This window comes from Diabrotica undecimpunctata, chromosome 10 (assembly GCF_040954645.1).
Source record: "Diabrotica undecimpunctata isolate CICGRU chromosome 10, icDiaUnde3, whole genome shotgun sequence".
Lineage (NCBI taxonomy): Eukaryota > Metazoa > Arthropoda > Insecta > Coleoptera > Chrysomelidae > Diabrotica > Diabrotica undecimpunctata.
In genome coordinates, this window is record NC_092812.1 from 57,646,948 (window position 1) to 57,663,419 (window position 16,472).

Sequence of the window (16,472 nt, forward strand, 5' to 3'; positions counted from 1 at the left end):
TGGATAAACTGTAATTGGCCATATTTGAAAGATCATCCGAACTAAAAAAACCATAACCTAACAAAACATGGTAGGAAAGCGATCTAAGAGGCTATCAAAACTAAGATATATGGACGAAGTACTGGAATATCTAAAAATACTCAAAAGTAGAAACTGGAGAGTAAAAGCAAAAAATAGAAATGAGTAAAGAGGACTAATTGAATAGGCTAAAACCCAACTAGAGCTAATATTGATTGTGTATATCCAGATATAAGCTTAAAGAAGAATAGATAGCACTAGGTTAACTAAGAGATAATCCAATAGACTCGACGTTCAATGTTGAATGTGGGTTGTCTAAAATATGAAGGTAATGACCATCTTTCTGATCAAAAAAGTTATGTTAATCCTTATTATGAGCTATCTTTTAGTAATTACTACAACAACAAATTTTGTTTGTCAGTCATGTAAGTCATGTGTGATTCTCATATTATAATATAGCATAATCTGATAAAAGTTGTTTAAAAAATGGAAGGTGCGTTGGCATTGGTTTGTCGTACAAGGTCAAGGGTGCCAGATTCGAACGAGCAGAACATATTAACGATAAAAATTATGATGCATACAGTATACGCGAAATAAAATGACACATTCGTAAATACCCATATACACCTCTTATCCTCTTAAGTACATATAATAAAGTCATACACTCCAAACTTTAATTTGACAAAGATTAGAAATAATTCTAGACAAAAACCTTATTGGACTTTATTATTAACATAAATGAAAAATCTTTTAGCGAAACCGGAAATTTTAAAATTAAAAAAAAAAGTAATAATCCAGAACGTTTTATTGATCTATAACTTAAATGAGTATCTTGTGCAAACTATTATCAAAAATGCTAAAAAAAGATAAACGTCAGATTAGATAACTATAAGAAGAAGGAGCAACTTCGATCCAAAAATGGGCTTAGTACACGGCACCATCAGTTAATTATGAAAATACCAATTGAATAAATATGTATCGAAGAATATAAAGCAACTTATGATATTCACGGACATAGATTTCGTATCATTAATTACAATTTATAGTTTTTATACTTATTTGGTTTAGCCATAATTTAATGCCCGATCTTCTATAGCAGATCTGACAACATTCAACAGACTAAGTTCAAGAGTGTTGAAGAAAATTATTGAAGAAGCAAAGATTTTTTAATAGAAATTAATTCTCAAACAAAAAGATTTTAGTGTGATGCCTGAAGTGGTAAAAGTTATAGTTTTAAAAGGCTTGACAATTTTGAATACCTAGGAAAACTCCGCATACATAAAACAGTAATTAGACCCACAGAAATATATACCTGCAAAACATGGACATTAAATAATAAGGAAGAGGATACTCTGGAAAGATGGGAAAGAAAAATATTGAGGCGCTAATTCGGAGGAAGGAAGGCAGGAGACGGATGGTGGAGAACAACCAACGAATTAATGGCTTTATACAAAGAAGCTACCATCACCCGGTTCGTCAAGTCGTAAAGAATCGGATGGTTGGCATATGTAGAAAGAATGGCAGCGAACAGAATACCTAAACTAGTTATGACCAGTAAACTAAGGTCCCAGAAGAAGAGGTAGACCCAGAACGACGTGAATTAATAAAGTGGAGGAAGATCTTAAGCACGTGAAGGTGAGGGACTGAAAAAGTACAGCACAAGACATAAGTGAATACAGAAAGATTGTTCATCGGATTCTTTGGAGCAGTTAAGAACTTTGTACATACTTAAGTTTTGATTAAAATAGTTAAAATTAGTTAATCTTATGATTGTATTTTATAAACATGCCCTAGGTCTTAACAGCCTATTGTGCGTATCAATAAATAACTTCGCTGATGAAAAAATATAGCAGTAAAGAAACAAATGCTCCTATGGTATTTATTGATCCTAATAAAGCATATGATAGGGTTCCTCGAGAGGTTCGAGTGTTGGTCGCTAAATAAGAAAGGAGTCCCCGGTAAGTGTTTGGACAGCTATGAGAAAGACTGATAAATTTCATGTAGAAGTAAGATTGTATTAGGGCTAACCGCATAGGTTAAGATGATTAAGGCATTACTAATGTTGAAATAATACTCACTCAATACGAAAAAGACCAAAGAAGATCTGGTAGGAGGCATTTACTCAAAACGTGTTTGTAAAGGGTATAGATATTGGTACGACTCGATAGAAACTGATGGAGAAATGTAATTATGGAAGCCCACCCCGCATAAGAATAAAGGAAAAGATAATTACGATGATTAACTACTTGACATAATATTATACAATTTTCAAGTAAGAAAATTATATTATATCACTGAAAAATTAGCGATAATCCAAGGAGCGATATAAAGACAGAGGCTAAATAACAGATTGAAAGACGGAAAAAGTAGCGTAGTTCGAAGTAACAAGACTTACTAAACTATGTGATCCAGAAAATCAATAATAGAACAAAATACTACCAAATGATCTAAAATGCGTGACAATTATGCTCATACTATCTTCAAATTAACTTCCAGATTCTTATTTTGAATGAACCTCGTATGTCTAGAGAATCATGGAAAGATTATTGAAGATGACATCATTCATAAAAGTAATGTGAAGGTTTATTAAGGTAAAATAACGGGATTATAGCTAACAATACTTAAAAAAATGATTAAATGGAAACTAAATTTAAAAAAAAACGAAATTGTATACCTACGTATATAATATAAGTTCATACAAAAATCAGAAGTATTTTATAAATAATTAGGTGCAACTAGGTCCATATTAGGAACTAGAACTACTTAAAAATATAATTTTCAATGAAATAATATAATGTTTTTCTCGCAGAAAACAAATATTGCACTGATAACAAAAAAAAATATTGCCTTAAAATGATCTGCCAAAAAGATTTTAGGTGCCAAAACTGGTACCGGTGCAGAATTATAAATAAATAAAACTTACCAATATTGACGATCCGAATTCCTTCGTCGTCCTGCAAGAACTTTAGAGCCACAGACACATTTTCGAGTTTTTGCGACCGGAACGATGGTTTTTTGTTATATTTTGGCAAACTTTTTCCTGACAACACTTCGATCAAAGTTATTAACCTCAAACCGTCACTGAGGTCTGTTTCTAAATTGCCAATATGTTTTGATACCGTTTTGAGATGTTCGTTTGCCCACCTTGTAAACGTGTTTTGTTGAATTTTTTTCCATTGTGCGTCCTCGGCTAACTCACGCTCCGTCGTCACCATCTCGTCCTCGTCATCTACTAACTGCTGCTGATCGCGCTCGCTGCAGTACTCGCCGATATTCGAATTCTGTGTCTGCACACCCAAGCAGGAATCAACCGGTCTAAAACCGGTGCCGGTGTCGTGGTAGGGAAACTGGCTCATCGTTACCTTTCGTGGATTAACCTCTTCTTGCTTAGTACGACACAACGGCGGTTAAGGTACTGCAACCTCACTAATGTCACCTATGACCCCTGCAACAACACTAAATATAAGAAAGTAAGAACATTACTTATGTGATTAATTTGTCGTTTGAATATGTTGTTTACCTGCTAATGACTTAAAAACTAGTTAGAAAATTATTTAAAACCCAAAAAATACTTGTCTAAATATTTATTTTTAATAAGGTAATCCTACAACATATAATATATATTATATATAATATATATTATATATAATATATATTATATATAATATATATATATATATATATATATATATATATATATATATATATATATATATATATATATATATATATATCTGCGTAGGTGTGTGTGGCACCCAAATGGAATAGATGCGGTATTTAAATAATAGTGCATGTTTTAAAAAAAATAATGTAATACGAGTACGTCAATTTTACACTTAATATTTTATATTTTTATACTTTGCACTAAATTTAGGGATGCAATGTTTACAGTACATTCAACCAACTTACACCTCTAAACGATTAACGGAATTCGCAGAAAATTTTTCGTTGTAGTAAAAGGCGCGGTAAACTGCACTGGTGTTCTCCATAATGTTTAACACTGCTGAATTTTAGGTATAAAATAAATATATGTGTCATTAACCCGTTGTTTATAGTTTTGCATATTTTGTTACATTTTTTTTAATAAATAGTATTTTTGCATAATGGTATTTAACGTAAATTTCTTTCACCTACTGGTTTAATAATTGTTTTCTGAAACAAATACTACCGTGCTAAGGATAATTTATATTCAAAGTAGATATACAAAGTACTAAAATATCACTTTTAATTTTTGTTAAAAAATAATTTTTTTTTATTGGCTTTAGGGTAAATACCCACACCACCAGACACAAATTTTTAAAAACAGATACAATACAAGGATTACACAGGGATTACACTCTTCTCGCCCAGGGGCCGATCAGGGCATTTTTATAAACGATAAAAGGTAGGCCTCGGACAGATAGGTATACATACATTAAGGAAAGACATCAGGTATCAACAAAGGTGGTTATATATGTATATTCGTTGTTCTGACGAAAGACAGCAAACAATCGTAAATTTCTTTTCTGTCTAAAGCAAGAAGATGCAGTATGTTATATGGGCTTTCAATGTTTAATTTTAAAAGTCTTCTGAAAAGCTCATTAGATTGAGCTCTATATTTTAAACAATCAAAAAAGATGTGGTCCAGGTCACAGATTTTATTACAGGCTTCACAAAGATTACTCTCAAGTATTTTAATTTTAAATAAATGTGCTGGATAACATGCGTGACCAAACTTCATTCTGCTGATAGTAGTTATACTTTTTCGACTGTAATCGTACTCATTGCACCAAGGTTTTCTACTTAATTTGGTGGTCTGGTGTAACGTGTTGGATTTGTAAAGATGTACTCTTGCCATAAATAAGACCATTTCTTCATCATTCTCTGTTTTGCTATGATTATTTGTTCATCTGTGGTTAATTCGTAATTTATTTGTTTCCCCATTACTATGCTTTCTTCGGCAATTTGATCTGCAATTTCATTGTTTGTTATTCCTGCGTGTGCTTTGACCAAGAAGAGTTTTAAATTTTTATTTTGATCTTGTAAATGTTTAATTATTGCTTGGATGCTAATCATAATGTCATTGGTTGTGTTTGAGTTTGATTTTAAAATTTTAAGAACGGAAAGTGAATCGGACAAGATTATAGCATTCTGATCCTCTCCCTGATAAACATATTCTAGTGCTTTTAGAACTGCTATTGCCTCAGCTGTGAAAATAGATGTGTTTTTGTTTAACTTATATTTTTTCTCTGTATACGTTTAGGTATAACAAAAGCGCAACCTGTACCTTCGGTGTTATTTTATTCATCAGTATATATATATATTAGTGACGTAGTTTGGATGTTCCTCCGAAACTCCGAATAAAGGGATATATTCACATCACAGGAAACAAAGTGATCAAAGTAGTCGGTCCCTAACTTTGTTTGTGGTTTTAAGGTCACGTTTCTTAATCCATCACAAATAGGAGAAGAGTTTTTATGAATCCAAAAAGGCTTAGTTAGGTCGTATTCGTTTAACTTATATATGCTGCTAATGAATGGTGAGTTTTCCTTTGCTTCAGCTAATTGCTAATTGCTTCAGCTCTTAACGGTTCAACTGAAGATTGTTCACCCAGACATATTCTGAGTGATTTGTTTTGTATAATATCCAGCTTACGTAGCTTTGTTTTATTGGCTGTTCCATAAAATGTACAACCATAATCAATTTATTGATCTTATGTAAGCTTTATAGAAGGTTAGAGCTGTTTGAGGTTCTGCACCCCACCAAGTTCGCATAATGGATTTTAAAAAGTTTAGTCCTTTATTGCATTTTGTCTCTATTTGTTCAATGTGAAGTTTCCAGGTTAATTTTCTGTCTAATGTGATTCCTCAGTATTTGACATTGGTATCCACCGGAAATTCTATACCATCTATTGTAATTTTCTGCATCGGTTTCATATTATGCCTGGTGAAGATTATAACTTTGGATTTTTCTGCGGAGATTTGTAGCCCTAAATCACTTATAGATCTTAAAACGAGTTTCGTGCTTGAATTCAAACGATTGATGCATTCGTCGAGATGTTTGCTACGTGTATAAACAACAAAATCATCGGCATATTGTATAATAGTTGCTTTAGATATGGAGGTGTGTAAATTAGTAGTATATATATTAAAAAGTAATGGTGCAAGGACAGATCCTTGTGGCAAACCTAAAATTACAGTTTGGTATTTTACTGGGCACCCATAATGTTCTCTGAGCCCTACTTGCCTGTTTATATATAATTTGCATATTGTGTTAGCAACTTCTTGAGGGATTTGTAATTGCATCATTTTTTCCTGTAAGATGAACCAGTTGACATTGTCGTAGGCACCTTTAACATCTAGAAACATCGTTCCATTATACTTGTTTTCAGTTAAGCCTATTTGTGTGTCTGTAACTAAGTATGTCACCGCGTCTATGGTGCCAAAACCTTTTTTAAAACCATATTGTGTAGTTGGCAGAGCACTGGTTGTATTTAACCACCATTCCAATCGGTTTTTAATTATTCTTTCGAAAACCTTGAGTATACATGGCCTAAGTGCAATAGGTCTATATGAGTCACAAAGGTGGGAGTCTTTGTTTGGTTTGTGTGTTGGTATTACAATAGCCTTTTTCCATTCTTCTATACTTTCCCCATTGATCGAGATATCATTTAGAATTTTGATTAGAAACATCTTGGCATTGTTTGGTAATTGGAATATCATAGGATATCTAATATCATCATATCCAGGTGATGTATTCTTTCTGTTTTTTATGATATAATTTAATTCTGGTAAGCTAATTGGTTGACTAAAAATCTTATGGTTGGTGTTATTTTGTCTTTGTTTTGAGAAAATGTGTGAGGTATCATTCAAAGCATTAGCTGGTGTAATTTTATCTAAAAATTGCTCTTGCCATTCATAATTCCCCGACGTATTACCTTTCCCATAGATCCTATTCATTTTTCTGGCCTGAGTCCATATGTTTATCAATGGTGTATTTCTATTTAAGTTTTCGCACCAGAGCTGCCATTAAAAAATACTTCGGAGTAAACTAGAACATTTTGTTAATTTAAATAGTGGTGTAGTTTCAAGTGACCATCATGCCTAGACGTAACTTAGATATTGATGAATTAATTGCAAATGTGCATAAATACTTTACCATGGAAAGAGGCAATGGTGGACCTTTAAAGTCATTATTATGTATAAATCAACGCATTTGTAACGCACTCGGGATAAGTGAACGTAAGCTAAAAACTATAATGAAGACTGTCAGAGATTCTCAAGAAGATCTTACTGTAACTGAGTATCATGAAGACAAGAAAACAACTCGCAAACATTCTAGGAGCATTGACTTACTTGATGAAGAAAAATTTGAAATTTGCAATATTTTGTATCGAATGCGTGAAAACAATTAACATGTCAGTTTAGATACTTTACTGGCCAAAATAAGAGAAAGACAAGTTTCTGAAATTAAGAGGACTAACCTTTGGAAAGTGTTGAGAGATTTAGGATTTAAATTCATAAAAGAATAGGTTACTTTTATGCGAATGAAGTAGTGTGGTTCACAAAAGAATTAAAGTTTTGAGAAAATATACTAGACTTAAATCTGAAAATGCAACATTCGTATACTTAGATGAGACATGGATATTTGCAAAGGGTGGAATTAAAAAAATTTGGCAAGACCACAGCATAAAATCAATAAAACACACAGATAGAGAAGACAAAAACACATCATTCTTCATGCATGTGCACTGCCAGTTTAATCCCATCGAACACATCTGGAGTATATCTAAAACGTATTATGATAATCACGTTGGGTGCAGTGGATACAGTCTCTTAAAACTGCAACTCCAGAAATATGGGCCAAAACTGTAAATAAATGTGAAAAATTAAGATTAATTAGAAGAGTGGTGGATCCGGGAAAATAAAATTTAGTGACGATGATGATGATTTATAAATTTAAATAATCAGTAAGTACACTATTATAATGATATTTACAAAATAATTGTACAGCAGGTTAACCATTATATTTATACATTCCTTATTAGCCAAATAAACAATAATATTTAAAATTCCATTTGAATGTTTGCTCCTTATTTTATACAAATTAACTCTAACTGATAATAGAGGCAAAAATATTCTAAACAAAGTAAGTGATTAAAAAGATTATGGAGAACTCCAGTGCAGTTTACCATGCCTTTTACTACAACGAAAGGTTTTCTGCGAATTCTATTAATGGTTTAAAGGTGCAAGTTGGTTGAATGTACTGTACGTAACAGGATTTATTTCTAAAATTTAAAATTGTCGTTCTGCAACTATTTTTATGGCATGGTTTTTACTGAATATTTAATTTTTTGGCATAAACCACGATTGCAATTAAAATAAAAACTAACTATTTTATTGATTATATTAATTTTTATGTTTCATCCAGAGTATTCCCAATATATACAGAGTGAGTCACCACTAACGAGACGAAAGATTACAGGGAAAGGGAAAAATATTTTAAAAATTTTACACTGAGAGTTTGTAAGTTGAGAAAGCTACATTTTTAGTTATTTATTTATTTATATTTACGAATAAGTATACCATTTTTACAAAAATATAACTTCAACCTGTACAAAGCATAAGTTGCGTTAAAAAAACAAACTAAAATTAAAATTAAACCAAATTAAATTAGGAACTTAACTTATTAGGTAATCATAGTCAAAACCTTAACTGATTTCTTAAATGTTTTTATAGGTATGGGAAATAACTCCAAAATATTGCTGTGCTCATTATGTCTGTAAAGTTAGAATATCCATTTTATAAGGCCTAATTCAGACCAACACTATACTTTATTGCTAATTTATTACGAAAAGAAAAAGTAAACAATTTATTGCTGTAGCCGTTTACGAGAAACAGTGGATAGTAAACTGACTTTACGGTAAAGCTAGCATAGCCATAGATATATCTCGGCAAGGAAAAGGGGCTACAGGGCCCATCCTGGCGGCATATTTTATTGCTAAATAATTGCTGTTGATTGGTATATTAACCAATCCCCAAAACTACCCCATCATCCCCTAGCTCAAAGCACACCTCCGGAAAACCGAGATATCGGCCAAAAAGTGAACTGCAAGGAATTGCTTACGAATTTATTGCGGAAGTTTTACGGTTTTTCATTCCAGTAACTCTGGATCTTCAATATATCCATTCATCTTACTTACTTAGTCCTAAGCCTTTCTACCGTTAGGTGTAAGGCTCTATCCATTCATAATCTTATTAAAAAAGATTATTAGGTATATCATCATGCGTGTTTTCTTGTCTAATAAAACCAATCTTGTAAGCACATACCCTCAAAAATTTATTTTAAACTCTCTCGATACTGTAGATATCACTATTATATGAAGGAGACCAAATGTGAGAACCATACTCGAAAACCGATCGATCTAGGTAAACTAAAGAATAACATTTTTAATGTTAATTTAAAATTATTTAGAAATATAAATTGTGTCGCAATAAATTGCGGCGTATGAAAGTTATATTTATCTTATGGGACCTCCTGTATTTTATTGAATTTTCTAATTGTCCGCAAAAAATAAGGTATAGTTTCATGAGAGTTCCCTATACCTAAGTGCTAATTACAAAGTGTTCTCAGTTATGCGGACTTTTCTCAACTTATTTAATTAATTATTTCTCTTCTAAATTTTCTATTAAATTTTCGCTTACGACTAAATAGTTGGACATTGGTTAAATCTATTCCATGATTGAGTATTAAGCATCTCTTTACAGGGTGTTCAAAATTTACAGAGTCTGTACATTATTGGATTATTCAATACGGGATATGTGGCTTATTTTAAATAGAACACCAAGTCTATTAATAAATTATTATATTAAACAAATGTTCCTCTTTCGAATGGAATAAGGATGTCCTATAACTAGGTGTCATTGGTGAATTTTTTTGAACGGTAAATCGATTTTAAAATATTAATAGTTACTCTCGATTTTTAAACCCATCGTCTTGGCATAGTTGTTATATACGAAACCAGACAAATAAATAGATAGGTATACTTTTAGTTGCTGATTTGTATAATAAATTTTTTCGTTATTCATAATAATTAAATACATAACAAAACAGAAAGGAATTTAATAAAACAAATACATAAATAATACAAAATGAATCAAAACTTACTATAAGTAAAAAATGATCAGTTATATGTAACAGATGTTCACACTGCTTGCCATCTTCTGTAATATAAGAAACGATTTTATCTTCAAAAGATTTACTTGCATTATTTAACATATTTGGTGTATAGGCGCAAACGCGTTTAAAATTCTTAATTTCATATCATCTGGAATAGTAGGGGGTGTATTAAATACAATATTTTTAAAATAACCCAGTTTTCAAAATGGATCCAAAAATCTTGTTTTAAGAGATTTCCATCAAAAAAATACGGGCCGATAACGTACTCGCACGTAATGCCGCCCCAAACATTAACACTGCATCGGTGTTGGAGATTAACAGTACGAAATAAATGTTTGTTTGCAATATCATAAGAATGAAAATTGTGTCTATTTACTAGACCATTATTGTGAAAAGTAGATTCGTGTGTAAACAATATACAGTGTGTAAAAGCCAAATGGAATAAATTCATTATTTAGGTTACTGTACATATTTATAAAAAATCCCGAAACACGTCAAATTTAAATTATAACTTGACATGCTTTAACGTGAAAATGCAACCCCTACCTTCAACCCTCTTAGAATGACAGGTACAACCCCCAATTTTTAAAATAGGAAGTATAGGCTTGTGATATATCGTTCGAAAGGTCTTTTTCATTCTCCATTCAAAAATGTTGTCGCTTTCAAGTTTATTAAGATTAATTAAGATAAAATAAATTAAAATCATGTGGTTACCGAAATTCGCTAAAATATACTCAAAACTTATTTCCGTTTAGGTCTTGATAATGAGTAAGTGAACAAAAACCATAGCATTTTGGTTTTTAGATGGTAACCATTAAAAAACTTTAAAGAATTTCTGTGGCAACGTTATTTTAACACGCATTAGTAAATTGTTTTTTTTTTAAGTTGTCAGTATTTTAATTTAAGTAAAAAGTTCGTTTAATTCAATTCTAAAAATGGTTAGATTAACGGAAATGCATAAAATAACAGTTTTACAAATGATTGGTTACGGAGATAACACCCGAACACAACAGGAAGTAACTCGCCTATTCCATGAGAAATTTCCTAATTTACAAGGAACAATAAGTAGAATAGAGAAGCAGTTTCGAGAGTTTGGTCATGTAAGGCAGATAAAAAAAGCAGCTGCCAATGCACTGAGTGATGAACTCAAATTAGATGTGTGGCTTGAGTTTCAGGAAAATCCACTTACATCGAGTAGACATGCATCCACTACATTCAATGCTAGCCATACATCAATAGTAAACATATTAAAAGAAAATAAATTGCATCCCTATAAGATGATACCTACTCAGGAGCTCATGGAAGACGATTTTGATAGGAGAACTTTTTTTTGTAAGCAAATGATGGACATGTTGGATAACAATATTATCCAATTAGAAGACGTTATGTTTTCTGATGAGTGTACTTTTTCACTTAACGGTCATGCTAATCGGCAAAATTGCTACTGGGCCACGGAAAATCCTCACTGGATGAGAGAAGAACACACTCAATACCCTCAAAAGGTTAATGTTTGGACAGGGATTGTAGGAAACAATATCATTGGTCCCTTTTTCATTGAGGGCAACTTGAATGGCAACAATTATTTGGCACTACTTCAAAATGATGTCATTTCAACGTTGGCAAATTTATATCCTGATCCAGGAAACCCTCAAGTTCCAGCGAATACGATATGGTTTCAGCAGGATGGAGCACCACCACATTACCAACTTAACGTCCGGCAGTACCTCGATACAATATTTCCCAATCGGTGGATAGGGAGGCGAGGATCGATTGAATGGCCAGCGCGATCACCTGATCTTACATTATTAGATTTCTTTTTTTGGAGATATGTGAAGAGCCATGTGTACAAAACCAAACCTTCTGATTTAAATGACTTAAAAGAACGAATAACGCTTGCGATTATGTCGATCACGCCTGTTATGTTAAATAATGTTAGAAGACAGTTTTATTTGAGATTAGGATTTTGCCAAGACGTTCGCGGTGAACATTTTGAACATCTACTTCATTAACATTCATAGTTCTTTCTCGTGTTCTACATTTTATTACGTTTTGCATTACATTTTAGTTTTTGATTGTATTGTAGCGAATTTCGGTAACCACATGATTTTAATTTATTTTATCTTAATTAACCTTAATAAACTTGAAAGCGACAACATTTTTGAATGGAGAATGAAAAGACCTTTCAAACGATATATCACAAGCCTATACTTTCTATTTTAAAAATTGGGGGTTGTACCTGTCATTCTAAGGGGGTTGAAGGTAGGGGTTGCATTTTCACGTTAAAGAATGTCAAGTTATAATTTAACTTTGACGTGTTTCGGGATTTTTTATAAATATGTACAGTAACCTAAATAATGAATTTATTCCATTTGGCTTTTACACACTGTATTTTTAAAAAAATTAGGATCTTCTCCTACTGTATCTAAAGTCTATAAAAAAAAATTAAACGTTTATCCTAATCCTGTTCTGTCAAATACTGGTGTAGTTTAGTGTGATACGGATGATCGCGGTTTGTCTTAAGTATTCTACATACACTTGTTCGATTGATTTTAATTCACCGGAAATTTTTCCAGTACTAGTATCTGGGCTTTCCGTAATAGAAAGCAGGACCTTAAGTTTACCACTAACTGGTTTATTTTTTTTTATCTTTTCATACGCAAGATAACCAGTAGCACAGAATCTATTGAGTAATCTCTCAAAAACTTCCTTTTTTGGTGTTTTCTATCAGGATACTTTTGAGCGTAAACTTTAGAAGCTGAGACAAATTTTCAAACATTAATCAATGCAAAGTACCATGTCGACCCTTTCGTAGATAGCGTAATTCTTTTAAAAACAATTAAATTTAAAGATAATGCACGAATGTTTATATTATTGACAATTATAACCAGGCCGTAACGTCATAAAATGACAATGTCATACAATGACATTAATTAATTACATCTTTTTTTTAATCGATTTACCGATTAAGAATTTAAATAATTTTCGCAAGTAATTTACGCAAAAACTATGACATCTAGTTAAATAAACTTGATTTAATATTACGATTGATTACTATACACGGTGTTCCATTTAAAGTAAGTCTCATACTACACAATAAATAATCCAATAATGAAGCGGTAAATTTTGAATACCCTGTAAAGAGATGTTTAATAATCAATCATGTATTACATTCAACGAATATCTAAATTATTTAAATGTAAGAGTAATTTTGTTATAATTGCTTAAATAAGTTAATAATGAGTCATAAGCCTTCTTTTAAAACTTTCCATTTTAAGAAAAGTCGACATAACTCAAAACACTCTTCACTTAGGAAGGTAAACTCTTCTAAAACAACCTTCCTTATTTCCATATTTCCTTATAATATAACTTTGACACGCTGCAATTTATTGAGACATCCTGTATATTTCAAAATAATTTTAAAGTGAGGTAATTATCATAACCCCAAATGTCCAAAAACATTTTTTTTAATAAGAGATGTTTCTAATTCGTCGTTTTAAATACACAGTCTGCCATGTTTATTGCGGATCAAAACCCCACAGTTCCAGTTACAATATTAATTAAAAAGTAGATATTTAAAGCAAAACCCCACATTTGATGTGATGGTTATAGCAAAACCCCACATTTTCTAGTCATATAATGGGGAGTAGATATTTCAGTCACGTTGATTATTATTGTTGACAGTTCACAATCTTAACAGGTTAGTTTCAGAGAAAGGTTATAATTTAATGTATATGCTTAATTGAATAAAATAATGAGTTTAAATGAAGAAAATGTAGATAGTGAATTAGTTATAATAAGAGGAGCAAGTACCGGATCACCAAAAAGACAAAAGGCAGTTCCCAAGCGACAACTTCTTAAGGAAAAGAGATACGCTGCTCCTGCTCGTGATTGTCTCTTCATAGTTAACTCACACAAAAAAAATCTTTTAAATGTTGTTGAGTTCAGCTTACGGACGCCGGTGCATTTTGGAAGACTCTTTATTCTAAACATGAAAAACTTTTTTATGACCAATTGGTTGGTAGGTTCATAACAAGAAAAAACGTTTATCGTCGGAGGTCTCCAAAATCTTCCTTAGGCCTAGGCATACACCAAGCAAAATCCAAACCAAAATCGACTTGAGTTACCTACCGATTTCCTATTGTTTCTAGGGGTAGCGTAACTGTGTGTAAATCTTTCTTTCTGCGCTTTACTCAGTTTACCCCAAAAAGAGTTGACGACTTGTATTCAAACTAAAAACTAACCAAGGACTAGAAGATAACAGAGGAGGTGATAAAATAAGTCAAAGATCACTGGTTAAGGAGGCGGTTTGCCAGTTTATTGGAAATATTATTGAAAGTCACTACAACCACAACAAATCAAAAAGAGTACATTTATGAAGTTATCTTTCAATTCGGAACTTCACATGATTTATAATGCTAGTGCAGAAAACCCTCAACTTCAAGTAAAGTTATCAATGTTTCGTAAAATATTCTGCGGATAATTTAATGTTGGTTTCAAATCCCCGATGTCTGACATCTGTGGGTACTATGCCATGATGGACTATAAAATTAAAAATGCTACAGAAACTCAAAAGAAGATATTTTTACTAAAAAAAATACACAGGAAAAAGGCAAAGTGTTTCTAGGACCTAATAAAAGAAATCAAAGAAAAAGAGAAAATTTTATTCTTTGATATGCACCAGGTGCAACCACTTCCTTGAACACCTATCCAACAGGCTTTTTATGCCAGATAACTAGGTCTTTACAATGTTCTCTCTCTCATTCTATTTCATAAATCTGCTGCAATATTATATGCAACATCCTTGGCCCTCCCAGCGATTGCTCTTCTTTCGGAGTCTCTCTCTACACTAACCTGACAACAAGCGTCTCTTGACATCTTTATCATTTTAGTATTTTTATTATATTTATCCGCTTAAATAATCCTTCAAGTTAAGTTTAATTTTAATACAATAAATATAATAGCCACTTTTTTAGATTTACAACAAATAACTGAAAAAACATGTAAAATAGATACCGAAATAATACTTACTTACACAGTGGTGTATACATACTTAAATGTGGCGACTACCCAAAAACTTACATCGGTCAAACTGGTAGAACTTTTAAAAAACGGATACCAGAGCATAAAAGGGCTTTCAGTTATGGAAAAAAAGATTCTACGTACGCGCTTCACCTTCTAGACTATAATCATTCTTTTAATGAATAATTTAAAATTTATCGCATTCAAAATAAAGGCCTTAAGTTATCTTTATTAAAATCTATGGAAATTAATAAATTAAAAAATATATAATTCTGAATGACCAACTTGAGACAAACAGGTCTCTCCCTCTCAACTTGTTAAGTTTTGAACAAGTTTTGAAAACAAAAGTTTTCAGTATTTTATTGTTAGATAAAATGAATTTCCATCAAGTGACAGTCGAGTCCATCAGTTATTTTCTTTAATTCGTTGAATGTTGTTTTTTTGAATGTAATATAGAATGAGGTAATCATCGTTAAGTATTGAATTCCATAATATCATAAGTTTTTATCTAAGAGATATTGCAGTACAATACGAGTCATTATCGTACGTCATACATTCCTCGAACTGAAAGACACTTTTGTCCTCAAGGCGTGGCACACAGGTAAATTTTATTGGTTCATCAAAATGATAAAGTACTATTCTGTATTTTTTTTTATTCTAAACAGTTGATATCCTTGATGCGGTTTTTATTGAAGGATATAATATAATTTTTGGAATACAAAATGGGTGGCCGCGGTCTTAATCTGGAAATGTAGTTAGAAAGAAGTTTTAATATGCTGAATATCGTTTGAAATTTATCGAGAAATAACCAAAATTGTCGCTCTGTATATAGGTAATCGCTATTTGGAGATTTTATCCGACGTTAACTGTATCATCTATGAAAGAATATGAATACGATGTGTGAATTAATATTGTATGATAGACACAATCAAAGATTTGCATCCGATAGAACAGAAGCCAGGTATATATGCAATAGAAAAACATGGGAAACCAGGAGAGCACAAAATATGGAAACATTGGCTAGAGAAAACTTGATTCATGAAATGTACTGTAGAATCATAAGGCTTTTAGGGAAGATCAAATATGATTGAAGACATTATTGTTGAAATGATAAGAGACGCTCTTAAAGAGCTTGAGAAATGTGCTATTTATTGTAAAGAACTCGTTAACACTACACTGAAGAATTGATTGAAAACGCTAACCCGGATGATGGTCTCGAAGAGATAGACGAACAACCGTTAACTATTCAGAAAGTAAGGGATAGATCTGCGGGACCA

At 31.9% G+C, this 16,472-nt stretch overlaps 1 protein-coding gene across 2 annotated transcripts in view; it reads right to left on the reverse strand.

Annotated features, from left to right (window-relative positions):
• cher (filamin A protein cher) overlaps positions 1–16,472 on the reverse strand; it is a 250,920-nt gene that overhangs the window by 215,081 nt on the left and 19,367 nt on the right. For both annotated transcript variants that reach the window (XM_072546795.1, XM_072546800.1), the window contains one exon: positions 2,942–3,463. In XM_072546795.1, the coding sequence (XP_072402896.1) occupies positions 2,942–3,374 (433 nt within the window). In that variant the 5' untranslated portion in view covers positions 3,375–3,463. The remainder of the gene's footprint in view (positions 1–2,941; positions 3,464–16,472) is intronic.